The sequence below is a fragment of the Rhea americana genome, unplaced genomic scaffold, assembly GCF_003343005.1.
Source record: "Rhea americana isolate MKP2758 unplaced genomic scaffold, rheAme1 scaffold_358, whole genome shotgun sequence".
NCBI classification, from domain to species: Eukaryota; Metazoa; Chordata; class Aves; order Rheiformes; family Rheidae; genus Rhea; species Rhea americana.
Window position 1 is genome coordinate 174,915 of NW_028186488.1, and position 14,318 is coordinate 189,232.

General features: G+C 51.6%; 1 protein-coding gene across 1 annotated transcript in view; it reads left to right on the forward strand.

The window, feature by feature from the left end:
- Positions 1 to 14,318, forward strand: part of CACNA1E (calcium voltage-gated channel subunit alpha1 E) — a 192,044-nt gene that overhangs the window by 135,029 nt on the left and 42,697 nt on the right. The window contains exons 10-20 of the mRNA XM_085312139.1: positions 2,788 to 2,903; positions 4,120 to 4,173; positions 4,583 to 4,717; positions 5,014 to 5,223; positions 6,669 to 6,781; positions 7,093 to 7,205; positions 7,338 to 7,469; positions 7,809 to 7,881; positions 8,279 to 8,396; positions 8,767 to 8,834; positions 10,323 to 10,420. Of these exons, the coding sequence (XP_085168265.1) occupies positions 2,788 to 2,903; positions 4,120 to 4,173; positions 4,583 to 4,717; positions 5,014 to 5,223; positions 6,669 to 6,781; positions 7,093 to 7,205; positions 7,338 to 7,469; positions 7,809 to 7,881; positions 8,279 to 8,396; positions 8,767 to 8,834; positions 10,323 to 10,420 (1,230 nt within the window). The remainder of the gene's footprint in view (positions 1 to 2,787; positions 2,904 to 4,119; positions 4,174 to 4,582; positions 4,718 to 5,013; positions 5,224 to 6,668; positions 6,782 to 7,092; positions 7,206 to 7,337; positions 7,470 to 7,808; positions 7,882 to 8,278; positions 8,397 to 8,766; positions 8,835 to 10,322; positions 10,421 to 14,318) is intronic.

The window sequence follows — 14,318 nt, forward strand, 5'->3', positions numbered from 1 at the left end:
CTGAGCATGGGCCTTTGCCCATCTGCTCCCATCTCCAGGTGTATTAACAGACCGGAACGTGGCTGTTGCTGCTGGGATCTCTAGGCTGTTGTGCTGTATGGGGAGCTGCAGCCAGCAAATTTCATCCAAATAGCATATTTGCAAGAAAGAAAGGATGTGCTAAGGGGATGTCTGGTGTGGGACGCCATCACTGCGCATGAATGTGGCTGCCAATAGAGGTATAACACCTGGGTTGAGACATTCCAGGTCCTCGGTGTGTGTGAACACTAGGCCTTCTAGATGCAAGGCTAAATGTGTTGTCTCATGTACAACTCACAACGCTGGTGTGAGAACAGCATGTGTGTGTGAGGTTGCCTACGTTTTCACCCCTGTATTTCCTGCCAAATATTTCCACTTCCGTTTGTGTACGGCCTTTGCATAAATGCTTAGGGTTTTGTGTGTTTCTTCAGATAGGGTGGGTGAAAATTTCTGCCATCGGTGGAGTTGCTTGAACAGGCCTTCTGTGCATGGCCGCGGATGTGTGCATATGAGAAAGCGGACCACGCTTGTCAACAGGGTCTTGCATTTTAACTGAATGTGAGAATGTGTATAGCCTTAGCTGCATATCGGCATCTTCATACGGCTTTGGCTGGGATATAGGTGAAATCTTATGTCATATGTACCTAGCAGTGTGTTTATGCTTGTGCCTAGGAGTGTGTGTCAGCRCAGGGATGTTAGTACATCCATGCATCATGTGTGTGTGAGACTGCATGGATCTGCATGTACAGTGGGTACAGTGTTAGCCCTGGCCGGTGTTCCTTGGTGCTCAGCCTGTGCAGCTATGTGAYCTTGCTCTGGGTGACCGAGCATTGCACCTTCTAGGTTCTGGCCAGGTTTACGGAGTTCCCATGGCAATAGCACCAGCCTCAGTATCATATCCAAGCACTAGCTCGTAGCTGTGTGGCCCACTGGGTGCTGGAGCAAAGTGGCTTTCACAGCAGGAGCACCCGGCTGCAGCCCTCTACAGGATAGGAACCAGCAGCTCAGCTCAGGCTTGGGATGCACCATGAATGTAGGATAGGAGTGAGGATGGGTAAGGGAAGRGGGGCTAGTTCTTGCCTGGATCACGCATTTGGGATTTGCAAACCATGTACCCCAGCCACAGCCTGTCCTCCTGCCTTGGAAGCACTTGAGGTGCAGCAAGTTCAATTGCTCTCACCTCCTCTTTCAGGCTTTGAGCCTGCTCATGGATGGTCTCCATCTAGCCAACCTGTAAGGGTGGACACTGGTTCTGGAGTGAGCTGTGATCGCTCTGACCCATCCTGGCTGCTTTTTCTGGCCATTCTTCCCAGGCTCTTTGTGTGTCAGTTATTCCTCTGCAGCAGTGTGCAAAACATCAGGTTGCACAAGGAAGTGTGTGGTCAGTAATAGGGGAAAATGCTGGAAGGTCTAYGTGTAAGTTGCTGGTGGGATCTCAGCTGGAGAAGCTGAGGCAGGACTGGTCATGGTTCCTTGACAGTAACTGGGGAAGCAGCAAGGTGCAAAGAAGAACAAAGGGGATGTCTGAAGCTCCAGGAAAACTCTCCAAAAGAGGGAGAAARAAAGGAAGATCATAAATCCAAGCCTAAAACCATACACCCTAATAAATGACCTTGCAAAGGATCRTTAAGGGTTTCTGACTTTCCTGCTGTGCAACATGAGACGAGAAGAAGGCCTGATGAACTGCAAAGATGACAAGCCACAGCTGCACAATAATGCAATAACRCAAAGCCATGAAACTTACAGCCTCATGGTGTGGCCAAGGCAGTCAGAAGCAAGAAAGCTGTGTGACCATTGCATGGCTATTAAACTTACCTTTGTAGGTTTAGTAGGGAGCGAGATTTTTGGCAGGGGTTTTGAGCCATCAGGTGTGATGCTTGATTGGAGATCAAGAAACTGTCCAGGGTAAATGCTGGGTTACCAGCCCACAGTGGGATTTTAAGCTAGGAGACGTTTGGTAGCAGTTGTCAGAGAAGCAAATGAACCATGTGAGCCTTGGATGGGAGCGTTGCCTTTGTTCTTCCCCATGCATCTCATCCTTTCCTTTACAAGAAGGACTTCACAGCACTTTTTCTCTACTTCTGGGTTTGTCCTGTCTCTCTTGAGTGTAAATTCCTCCATTTCGGCACTGTCTCTTCTGACATGTTTGGAGCATCTGAGGTCTTGCTATATGGGAAGGGCCCCAGGGAAGGGAAAAGAGAGGAGAGGAGAGCCGGGGGGGCAAGCCATGCTCCTCCTCATTTTGTGCTCCCCTCTATTTGTCTCTGCCCCTTCTGCTTGGGCCCTTGGACCAAGCAYGGCTCCAAGCAGGGCTGCAGAAGAAATCCTACCTTTGTGTCCCAAAGCAGTGGCATAGAGAAGCTGAAATGGCACTGGCTTTGAGTGGGTTGTGGGAACATCCTCCTTCAACAGGAACAGCAACTTCTATTCAGGGGCATGTTGGGCCAAATGGCGGAGCAGTGGTGTGTTAGCTCCCGTGCGTCCGGATCTTTTCTCCACTGAAGACGTGTCTTTCCCCTCCCACCTCTCTTTCCCCCTCTGTTCGTTCATTCATTCCTCTCATCCATCCATTCTCTAGCTGACTTTGCCTGGGGGTGGCCATTCGTCTCACCTGTCTTCCCTCCTCTGCTCTTGGACTCACCCTCAGTTACTGCTTCTCGCTCAGGGCTCCTGGCCAGCAGTGCCCTCTGTCCTCCCTCACAGTGTCCCAGGTCCCTGYGCACCCCATTGCTCTCAGACTGCACTCCTAAAATCTCCCCCTCTTTCCAGGGAGTTTGCCAAAGAGCGAGAGAGAGTGGAGAATCGCCGAGCCTTCATGAAGCTGCGGCGCCAGCAGCAGATCGAGCGGGAGCTGAACGGCTATCGTGCCTGGATAGACAAAGCAGGTAAAGGTGGCTGGCTGCTGGCTGGGGCTGCTCCTGGCAGATGCCAGAAAAGTGAYGGGGCCCAGAGCCCTGTCTGCCTCTGCCCTCATATGGTATCAGCAGTTTTTCAATTAAATCTGTTGCTGMGGCATTTTGGTGACCTGGTCACCAGGGACCTGACCAGGGAGAACATAGGTGGCAGTAGAGGTGCTTCTTGGCTTTCTGCTGACTTCTGATGGGGCCAGCTCCATTTGCAAGTGCTGGCCTCCAACCTGTCATGAGCATGCAGCTCGCCTCCTTGCTTCTTACTGAAAGAGCTACCCAAAGAGTTCTGCTAGGCTGTGGGGACCAGTTCAGTCATCCTGCTCTGGGAAGACGACTTACATCTAAAATACAGACTTAAAGTACTGTTAACTTGAAATAAGGTCTGTGCCACAGATCTCAGCTTTGGTCTTGGATTCAGATGTKTCCACTGCTCAGGGCAATTTGGATCTGGAAGTTTAGTTCAGGTTGATCCCTGCAGTGTGGGATAGTTTTAATAAGTCAGTGCATCCAAGATCATCTTGCTTGTCCCAGCTAGACTTGCAGGCTGTTCCAAGTTCATCACTTTTTTGGAGAGCTGACAATTTGCAGGCTCCCATCTTAGTCTCTTAAAATGAGTCTAGCACTATCTACATGCAGATCTGGCTTGGTGTGCATTAGTTAGATCCTTTTCTGCCTAGACTGGCTAGCCCGATGACCCAGCTTTTGTAGGATCTACAGCAGACTCAGCCAAATTTACTAGCTTTTAGAAACTGTGAGTCCATGATTAAAGTTAGTGAGCAAATGTGTATAGGGAAAAGCTTTGTGTTTTTCTGAGGAGTTAGGATGAGGAGTCCTTCAGAGACATTAGGAGATATATGAAGGGCTCTCCTCAAAAGGTGTAGCTCAGAAACAGGCTTCTCTGTCTACAATATTCAAACTATTTGGTGAGGTTATGGTGGAGGAAGAAAGGTTGGCTAGAATTAATATTTCTTTCCAATATAATGTATTGTAACTGACCCTTGCCATCCCAGAGAATTTGATTATGGACACTCACCTAGCACTTAACRAGAGCCTGCAACCTACATAAACCACTTTTGGGCTGGGCAAAATGCTTAGRTACAAGGCAGTAAAGTTCRGYRGCACTTTGACRGCATCCCTCAACTGACGGTGTCTCRTTTCCTGATACTGATGCTAAACTGTGTGTTTTGCGTAGAGGAAGTCATGTTGGCCGAAGAGAACAAAAACGCTGGGACTTCAGCCTTAGAAGGTAAGACGAGTAATGCCCTGCCTAAGTATCTGCTTATCCTTTCTTGTGCGTGCTTGCAGGAGGTTGAAATCTCTAGAGGCCACGAACCAGCTATGATGTGAGGAGGGGGGTCTGGGAATGGTCCCAGGGGTTCCTCCTGGCTRGAGGTCTGTGGCCCCAGAGAAGTCTGTAGGGAGGCAGGCTGTGAGCAGCCTGGTGGGACTGGGGATAGCACAAGCCCATGGAGAGTGTGGAGCCCAGAGGACATCTGGTCCTGCCCAAAGGACTAGCTGGATTGCAGATCGTGGTTCTGTCCTGTTACCAGACCTGAGCTAGCCGAGTACTATCTTGTAGATCCTGGTCTGATGAGCAGATTGCTGCCAGCGCTGGGTAACTACAACTCCTATTCCCACTCCTCTTTCCTTTCCAGTGCTCAGACGAGCAACCATCAAAAGGAACCGGACAGATGCCATGAATCGCGACTCCAGTGATGAGCACTGTGTTGATATAGCCTCTGTGGGAGAGCGGAGGCTAGCTCAGAGAAGACCTCTTCATCCAAACATGGGTCAGTGCAATATGAAGCTTCCTTCCCCAAAGCTTCTGCTATACCAGCACACCATGTCAGGTTGTGAGGGTTGCACCAAGCATGTGGCAGTTGTCAGAGATCCTCTGTCTCTGCTAGTGTGGTAGCAAAGAGGGGTAAACCATCCACTGTGTCTTGTGCCATTTAGGAGCTGTCTGGTTAAGTTTTGTCCCATAAGAGCAAGGTCCGTGAGCCATCCATCCTCTCTCCTTGTCATGAGGCAGTTGGAAACATTTGACAAGTTCACTCACCTTGACATCCCCCCTCTTTTCCCTCAGGTAACCCCTTGAGTCGCTCCAACATCAAAGGTGCCAGATTCAATGGCGCCTCTTATTTCCGACACAAAGAACGACTCCTGCGCATCTCTGTCCGCCACATGGTGAAATCCCAGGTCTTCTACTGGATTGTCTTGAGCCTGGTGGCTCTCAACACTGCCTGCGTGGCCATCGTCCACCACAACCAGCCAGCCTGGCTCACCCACTTCCTTTGTGAGTCCCAGGTCTTTGTGTAGGTGTGTTAGAGCATTGCATGGGCACAAAAGGGAAGGCAAAGTATCCCGAGCCTGGGGCCAACCTTTTGTCTCCTGCAAGCTGTGTGAACTGTGTGGGAGCTCCAGCACCCAGAGGTTGCAGCAAGCTCTTGGGCTAGCTGGGTTCTTGCCCCAGGAGGCATGGGAATGAATTCCACCAGCGTTGTGCTGGTATGAAACTTGGGYGGGGGTCAGGAGAATAACCTGAATTACATTGGTTGGTGGTAATGAAAGGGCTGTGTACAGCCACTTGCTATTKCCCTTGGCCCTGTGGTTGCTGGTGACTCTCTCAGCCCAGTGGGCAAACGGGGGACTTTTACAGGCCTCATGCCCTTCAGATCTGACATTTTTCTTGGAGAAAAAAAAAAAAGAAAAAAAGAGGAGCAGATTGTGAATCCCAGTTGGATTTATTCTAAAATTACAACAGTGTCTATGGCAAGTTTGATTAAGATCCGTCTCTAAACACCTACAAACAACTGCAGTGGCCAAACTGGAAAGTGCGAGTTTGCAGTGGAGTCTGGGCAATGGTCATGGAAAAACCTCGTGGTTAAAATTTTGGTGTAGTAGCAGCTGGTACAGCATGACAGAAAGATTCCAGAGGTTGATGTTGGTTACTGAAACATTTCCCCACCCCTCTGTGGGCCAAGGTACAACGTGTCAGGTCTTGGAGGTAGTATATCCATGTTCATTCTAGTGTTGGTGCTAACTGCAGRGTGGCATGGTCAACCCCATGGCAGTCATGTATTAATCCTGAGCTGCTGCAGTAGGGAGAGTGCTGTTTTCTGAGCCATTTTATTCTAACTTCACCTTGAGAGTGTCCCCATMACGCACCAGGTTTGCATGCTCAGGCCTGCTGGGATCCCAGCACAACAGTGTGGTATGGCAGCTGATTGTGGTGAGAAGCATCTTTTGGGCAAAGTGAAAAGCCAGATTCTTGCCTGCTAATGTTCATGAAATAGCTCGAGGAGCTTTTCACTGGCTCTTGGCTGTTTGCCTCAGTTACACTGGCCAAATTCCAGATATGCAATGATTTACATCCAAGTTGCTAATATTCCCCTACAGTGTGGTGTGGTTAACATCTTTGCCGATGCCCCAGCCACTGTCGTATAATGTTGAAGAGCTGCCCTGCGCCATGCTAGTCATCTCTGGTCTTCTCAGAAACCCCTAGGGCACCAGTGCACCTGCCCTGAAATGTTAACTTGTGGGGTTGGTGCTCTGTTATTTGCAAGTTAGCTCCTCACAGAAAGGTTTCCTCCGGCTCATACACTGGCCTGAGCAAACTGGGAGAAGTGGTCTACTCCTTGACTTATCTCACCTTTTGGTGTGCTACATGGGCTACTGATGAGTGCAAATGGGGCACTCAGTACAGCTCTGTGCCCCTGAGGATTGTTTTCTCTCTTTCAGACTATGCAGAGTTCCTGTTCCTTGGGCTCTTCCTCCTGGAGATGTCCCTAAAGATGTATGGGATGGGGCCACGCCTTTACTTCCATTCTTCCTTCAACTGCTTCGACTGTGGGGTAAGCAGCCCCAAAAATGCTGTGGGAATATTTGACAGGCTGGTAACAGAACCAGATTTGGGACAACACTGAGAGCATAAGGCACTGGTGGGGGAGAGAAGCGAGACAGCCCTCTTAGAGTGCAGGGGAGCCCATTCTCCCAGGACAGCCTGCTTTTGCTGGGCTGAGACACCAGATTTTGGGACAGGGTCACTGGGTGCATGATCCTTAGACATGAGAAGCAGATTTCCTGCTACAGCCTGACCTGAGCTCTCTGTGCTCATCTTCAAAGTGCACGTGCTCTGTTTCTTATGGCTGTGTCTGCTTCTCAGGTCACAGTGGGAAGCATCTTCGAAGTGGTTTGGGCTATCTTCAGACCAGGGACTTCTTTTGGGATCAGTGTCCTACGAGCCCTCCGGCTCCTGCGAATATTTAAAATAACCAAGTATGTACCAAACATACCAAACAGGTGCCTTTCACCTTCCTGCATGGAGCTTGGCTTGTGGCCCAAATCTGATCAGTCCTGCTCTCCTGGCAGCCTCACTGTTTGCACTCCAGCAATGCCTCTGTTTTCCAGGTATTGGGCATCCCTGAGGAATTTGGTGGTCTCACTGATGAGCTCCATGAAATCTATTATCAGCCTGCTCTTCCTTCTCTTCCTCTTCATCGTAGTCTTTGCCCTGTTGGGAATGCAGCTCTTTGGAGGCAGGTAGGTTGTTGCAAGTCTKGGGTAGAGGAACCTCGCTGGATGTTTTCAAAGCCAAATGATGATGCCTTCTTGGGAGCCTAGGAAGACTGCAGGCTGCACCTTAGTATGCAGTGGTACCTCTCCCATTTAAGAGCCCCTGCTCAGTGCAGGGGGGAGTCCTTCTGGGTTGCATGGGCCCTTCTGTCTAGGATGCATTTTGGGTTCTGGCACCAAATGCTCAGGAGACCTTCCTTAAAGTGAGGAAAAGTCATTCTGAACACAAGAGAGCTGAGAGGATAGCAGTCTCTAGTTTGATGACTTTTTTTCAGCTTATTTATATCCTTTTGGTTCTGCTTTCAGGTTTAATTTCATTGATGGGACACCTTCAGCCAACTTTGACACTTTCCCTGCAGCCATCATGACAGTGTTCCAGGTAGGAGCAGGGTGGTACTGGAACACCAAGCAAATGGGTTGGAACCATCTGCTGACTCTTCCCAGATGTCATATCCTGACCCCTGTCTGGAAGGAGCTTTTTAAARCAAGGAAGCTCCTCTCCATTGCAGTGTAACTCTCTTCCTCTGTCTCCTCCCATATAACAAAGGATATGACTCTTCTCTGTTATGCAAGGTGGAAGAGTTTCAAAACTCTTCTGAGGAGACCTCTCATCAGAGAGTCTGATCTCTTCTTCTTGTTCAAGTACTGCAGCTGTAGACCTAGATTATTCTCTGAATGGGGTCTCTACCCTGTGCACATGGGTGGGATGGATCCAGTGGGCTGTTTAGGTCACAAGAAAGCACTGGTAATAGAGCTGCTGGCTTGTTTTTGTGCAGATCCTGACGGGTGAGGACTGGAACGAGGTGATGTACAATGGCATTCGCTCCCAGGGAGGTGTTCGCTCAGGCATGTGGTCCTCCATCTATTTCATTGTCCTCACCTTGTTTGGAAACTGTATCCACCTGGCTGCTGTGCTTTTAGTGAGAGAGAACTCCGTCTCATCTTCCTCTCCAGGGGCATTCACCCTGTCCACCCACTCCTTATTTCTCCTCAGAGATGTAGCTCTCTCCCAACCGAGGGAGTCTCATCACATGTGGGGCAGCCCCAGACCTTCAAACACACAGAAGGAGGTTGTCAGGAAAAGCCTGTGCCTCCCACACCCCAAGGGCTATATGTATGGGATGTGGGAGGAGTTTGTCATTTCAGCTGCTCCTCACCGAGCTGGTCAGGAACCTCCAGAGCCAGAGTTTGGGCTCCTTCTCCCTAGGTGTTTGTTGGCACCATGCCCTTAGCACATGACTTGTGCATCCTTAGCTGTTTGCAGATACTCTGCTGAATGTTTTCTTGGCCATTGCTGTGGACAACCTGGCTAATGCTCAGGAGCTCACCAAGGTACGTCCTAATTGCTCGATTTTGTTCTCTTGCTGGTGTGAAGCTTGCGAAGGATGGGCTGAGCAGGAAAGGCAGTAAGAGCAGCACTTGTGGCCATGGTTTCTTCAGAGCCAAGGCCATTTTCTCCCTAAGCTCAGACCCTTTTGAAAGGGGTCAAACTGGAAGTGAGGACTCTTCCTCCAGGAGCATTCCTGAAACACAAGCCCATATTATTGTGCAAGCTGGTTGGAYCTTGATTCAGGAAGGTACTTAAACCTGTTGTCTCACGTCTCTTCAGGAACACCCACACTTCACATCAAGTGTGGCTAAACTGTTTCTCCATTTAAACTTGCTGACTTTATTTGCCTCAGGCTAGATTGAGATAACCCTCATCTCTCTGGTGGGGTCTGATGCAGAGATGACTATTTGTCAAGCACCCTGGAGATGCAAAGTGTGAAGCGCTTTTCAGTGATGTCAATATTTATTCCCCATCTGCCTGTGGGGCAGTGGACGTGATTTAGGATGCAATTTAGGATGATGCTTGAAAAGGTTATTGGATTTGGTTGCTTTTAAGGCTGTGCTGGGAAATATTTGGGGAATGCTGAAATGTTGGGCCACCATTTGGATAATGGTGAGTAGGTGAAAGCTGCAAGCATCATTGCTGCTCTTTGAATAGGATCAGAGATCCCACGCTGCCCATTTCTTGCAGAGCTTGTGCCTATTATGCACATCCTCTGGGCTGCCCAAGGGGCCTCCCTGCTGGTGTAAATCTGACCCATTAGCAGCAGAGGAAATGGAGTGGAGAGTTTGTGGTGCTAATTTGTCTTTGGGGCTGCACATGGGGGAGTGCCTTGCCTCYTGTGGCTAGTGCAGGTGGCGCTTCCAAGAGCTGCTGGCTGCCGATCGGATGAGAAGGGTAGGAGAGCGCTGGGGCATGCTGATCGCAAGGTTTCCCTGTCCCTCGTGTGCTGTACCTCGCCTGGTGGCTCTGAAGTGTCAATTAAGAGAACACTGAGCTTTTGAAAAAGCTGAATGAGGATTAATGGCTCCTAATGAAATTTTTTCACCCAATGACACAACTGTGCTTGTTAAAGTAATATGATCTCTGCCGAGGTCATTCTTGGAGCTCTTGCCTCCCACTCCACCAGGGTGATGCCTGTCTCGCCCCTGTGACTGTGAAGGAGAGAGCTGTRCAGATTTATACTGTCTGGGGTTGTTTTAGCTTGCACAGCCCAATTGTTGCCTGGAGCAGGTTGAGTTCACTTATTTAAGTAGCGTCGATGCCTTCAGAAAGATTTGTTGCAGTGAGGAAGTTGTGCTCCTGTAACATGAAGAAAAGAAGGGCTATCCCTGGAAATACAGGTGCCTGCTCCCCCGTTCTCCCCTGTGCCTAGCGTGAGGTCTTTTGTTGGTGTCAAAGGTGACCCCGTGTGGCCCTTGCTATTTCTAATGGGTGCATGTTTCCTTGAAATGCCAACATCCCACTAAGCAACTTTGTTTTCTCCATAGGATGAGCAGGAGGAAGAGGAGGCCTTTAACCAGAAGCACGCCCTTCAGAAAGCCAAAGAAGTCAGCCCAATGTCTGCCCCAAATATGCCTGCTATCGAGTGAGTGACCGACCCCCATCACTGCCACCCCAGTGCCCCCTGAGCCCAGCRTGGGCAAGTTGAGTTTTGCTGCCCTAAAGTCTGTGCCCCTAAAGCTGGGCCAGCCTCAGCTGGCTCTGGGGTGCTGCCTGCTCACTTGGGCAAGAAAGAAGTCCCTGCAAGAGCTGACCTCCTCTTAGGGTGTTTCTCTAAGGATGGATGGGTAGCTATGTGAGTGGGCACCCTGCAGACAGCAGTGCCTTTCAAAGAGGTGTCAGGGCAGTGAGCGAGACCAGGCCACCAGGAAGGACCTGGGGCTGCCAAATTGCTCCCTCAAGCAGGAGCCTCAATGCTCGTGTATGGAATAAATCTGCTAAAAGACGCTTTCTGCTCCAAAGCTCAGACACTCAGGGTTGCTGCTAGGGATAGAGAAGGAGGCTGGAGAAGGGAAGATTGGTCATCTCTTGAGGATGAAGAAACAACACTGGTGACATTTGCTCCTATCTAGAATTTTTTGTGGCCGAGGTGCAGGAGAGCAGCCAGGGATATAGGGGGAAAGAAAGGAGTCTGAGGAATAGCAGTGTCAGAAATCTCCCCCAGGCTCCTTTTCTGATAGCAAATGCAGTTATGAGAAATGGAACAGGTTTGCAAAATCACATTTGATTTTACAGAAATTTGATTTGGGGAAGAAAAAAACAAAACCACATAAAATCTCCGACAAAGTGTTAAAAAGCMCCATCTCTGCATTTCAGCAGAAGAAAGTTTTGTTTTTTCCTTTCTAGATGCTTTCCCCCCCCTTTATTTTGCAGTATCATATGGTCTAAATCACATAAAACTTTCAAAGTCAACATTGGAACGAGGCGTTTTGATTTGTTTTCCAAAGCAGTACATTTCGGTACGGCTGAAAGGACTTTTTTTTTTTTTCTTAAATAGAATCCCTTCCCAGGGAATTTTGGGTTTCGTTATGCTTTGAAACGAAGCCAAGTTTGTACACTGCAGCATGTCTTGCAAATTTGCCAAGAGAGGCTGGTGTCTTCAGATGAGCTCTGATCAGCGGGGTCAGAGAAAGCATCGAAATTCATCTCATTTGCTAGGAACTGCCCAAGCTCCCCAGACTCCTTGGCTCTGCAGCAGTGGGCTGCGATGGTCCAAGGCCAGGAGCTTGCAGGCATGTCTGACATTTTGAATAGCAGCACGGGCCAGAGGGTATCTCTAAGACCTGCCTAGTCTCCAAGCAGCCGCAGACACGGTCCTGGCTTGCAGGAGGTGAAGTGATTTTCRTAACAACATGTAAATCTGGGCCTGGCCACTGGCTCTTCCTCACAGGCTGATGGGAAGATACTTGGGGRGAGGTTTGAGATCTTAGAGTCTGTGCGTTGTGGCTGGCTCTGGCTGCCAATGTGAACGTGTTGGATAAAGGGAGGGAATGAAGGGATTTAGGTTGCAATAAAGGCTTGAAAATAGGCACATATGACAGAAGAGGGGGAAGATAGAATATATTAGGGCATATAAAGGATTTGTCCATGCTGCACATCCTTGCTAGAATTTTATAGCCATTATCAAATACAGCTAGTGAAGAAAATGGATTTTTTTAACCTTATCTCTTTGTTTTAGTGGCATTGAAATGGGAGGTATTGATATTTGCAGATCTTTTTTCCAGTCCCCCTCCCCCCCATCAGACTTATTAATTTCCAGGGCAGAGAAGGGTGTGCAGTGCTGCAAGGGTAGCACTTTCACCTCCAGTTCTGATGTCCCTTTGGTGCTACCATCACTCCTCGGCAGCTGGGGCCGGGCTGGTGGGGAATCGCAGCAAGGGGCAAGCAAGAGCAGAGCAGGTGCCGCAGGGCTGTTGGAAACTCCAATCACGAAGCAGATTTGGTCTCCGTGGTTGGGTGTTTGCAGACGCAGATGGTTTCGTTTGTATGTGGGTACCYGAGGCAGGCAGGTTTGGTACATGGGTTTCTGCGTGCGGCGAGGTCCGGCTGCGTTCGGTGCGAGTGCTCCCACGTGGCGAGGTTGGCGTGGGTGGCTGTGGTGCAGACTGGAGTACCGTGTTTGCACACGGGCGCCATTGGTGCAGATGGCTGGGGCTGCTTGATGAGTGGGCGTCCAGATGGGCGCATGTGGATGCAGTAACGTGTTGCTGCCTATTGTGGCGCGTGGTCGCCGTTGAAGGCTTGGCCGCTCGCTGTGGGAATAGTAGCGTGCACCAGGCGGAGGGAGCCTGCGCGAGCTGTGTCTGCACACGCAGGGCCGTGTAGGTGCAGTCTCGTGCCTCGAGCGTGGTGCCGGGCTGTTCCTGCGCGTGTAGCAATAGCCACCGTGATTGACCCGGCTGCTGGGGATGGTGTTGGAGCTGCGTGAAAGCAGCTAGATACGCCCTGTTCCGCACACACGCGCTCTTGTTCACGTGTGTGGAACATGTTTGCTTGCGTGTCTTGCACACGCATATGTCGTTCACATATGGATCAGCAGAAGATGTAAATCCCTGCATGTGCATTTGCATATTCTTTGTGGCTATTTACTTAGAGYTGTGCAGATCTGAATCTTCTGTGTGCTGAGACTGAGGTAAAGTCTTGAGTCTCACGAGCCGCCTGAAGGCTGCGGTTRATGACACTGACGGCCGCGTTAGGCGTCTCTCCGTGTTGGGGCTACTTGGGCGGAGCGGGCTCTGCCAAGACCTCAGCGCTGTGCTCGTACCTTGCTTTCTTGGGGAGAWCCGTGTTCCTCTCTGCTGTCTCCGGAGAGCAGACACTGCTGCATCACCCTGTGCTGACGACTCTGAGCGGCTCTTGGCTGGCCTGACGCATTGCTTCCACTGTAAAATTAACGTGTGGCTCCCTAGAAGTGAATCAAATAGCCCTTCTTCCTGCGGTCGGAGCAGCTCAGAAGGGTGGTTAAATACCCGGGGAGGTAGCCGGCGCTCGTGCGGGGCGGATCGGCCGGCCGGGCGGGCGGAGGGGGGCTGCTGCCGGCTCGCGTGCTCGGGCATCCCAACGGGCAGCGGCGGACGYGCCGAGAGCCCCGGGCAGTCCGCGGACGGGGTGGGGGCGATTGAACTGGTTTGTTTTTCCTCCCCAGAAGAGACAGGCGAAGGAGACACCACATGTCGATGTGGGAGCCGCGCAGCAGCCACCTGTATGTGGGCCACGGCGTTGCGTGTTGTGTGTGCTTGTCGTGCGCGCGCGCCGCCTCGGCGCCGGCGCGCCTGGGCGTGCGCGCCCCTTCGTGCCCCTGTTTGTGCGTGTGTCTGTGGGTTCGTGTGTGCCCAGCCCCTCTGCGCTCGYGCACGGCCGTGCAGGGCCGCGCGCCCGCGTGCTCCTCCACGTTGTGTTTCTGTGGGCCGAGGGGCCCGTCGGGAAGGACGTGTCCGTCTTCTCCGGGGCGCTYGTGGCTGTGACGCCCGAAGGTTGCACCGAAGGCCGTGGGGCACGTCGGGGCGCGCGAGCGAGGCCCCGTCCTGCTCCTCGTGAGCAGGAGGCGCTGCTGTAAACCTCCGGAAGGGGCGGCCTCCTCCACCTTGCGATCTTCCGAAGGCGCAAAAGCGCCACTCCTGCCTCGTTTCCGGCACGGGAGGGACGCTGCAGGGCCGGTAACCGAGCAGAAGCTGAGCCCGTAGCCCCCGTGACTGCGTTTCCTCCCCACAGCCCCACGCAGTAAACGGCCCTGCGCCCTCCTCTAAGTTTGGGGCCGGGCGCCTCGGCACCGTCCTCGCCCTGGGCTCCTCTCCGCCGAAGGAGAGGCCGGGCCTCGGCGCAGCGAGCGCAGCCCGGCCTCAGCACGGCCAGGGCGGGCACGGTGCTGGCGCTGGCGGCCATCCGTCCTCCCCCCGCAGCTGAGCTGTCGCACGTCCGCAGGCCGGGCACATCCTTCTGTGTGTGCGGGGGCTCGAGCGCGTCCCCGATGTCCCCAGCCTGTG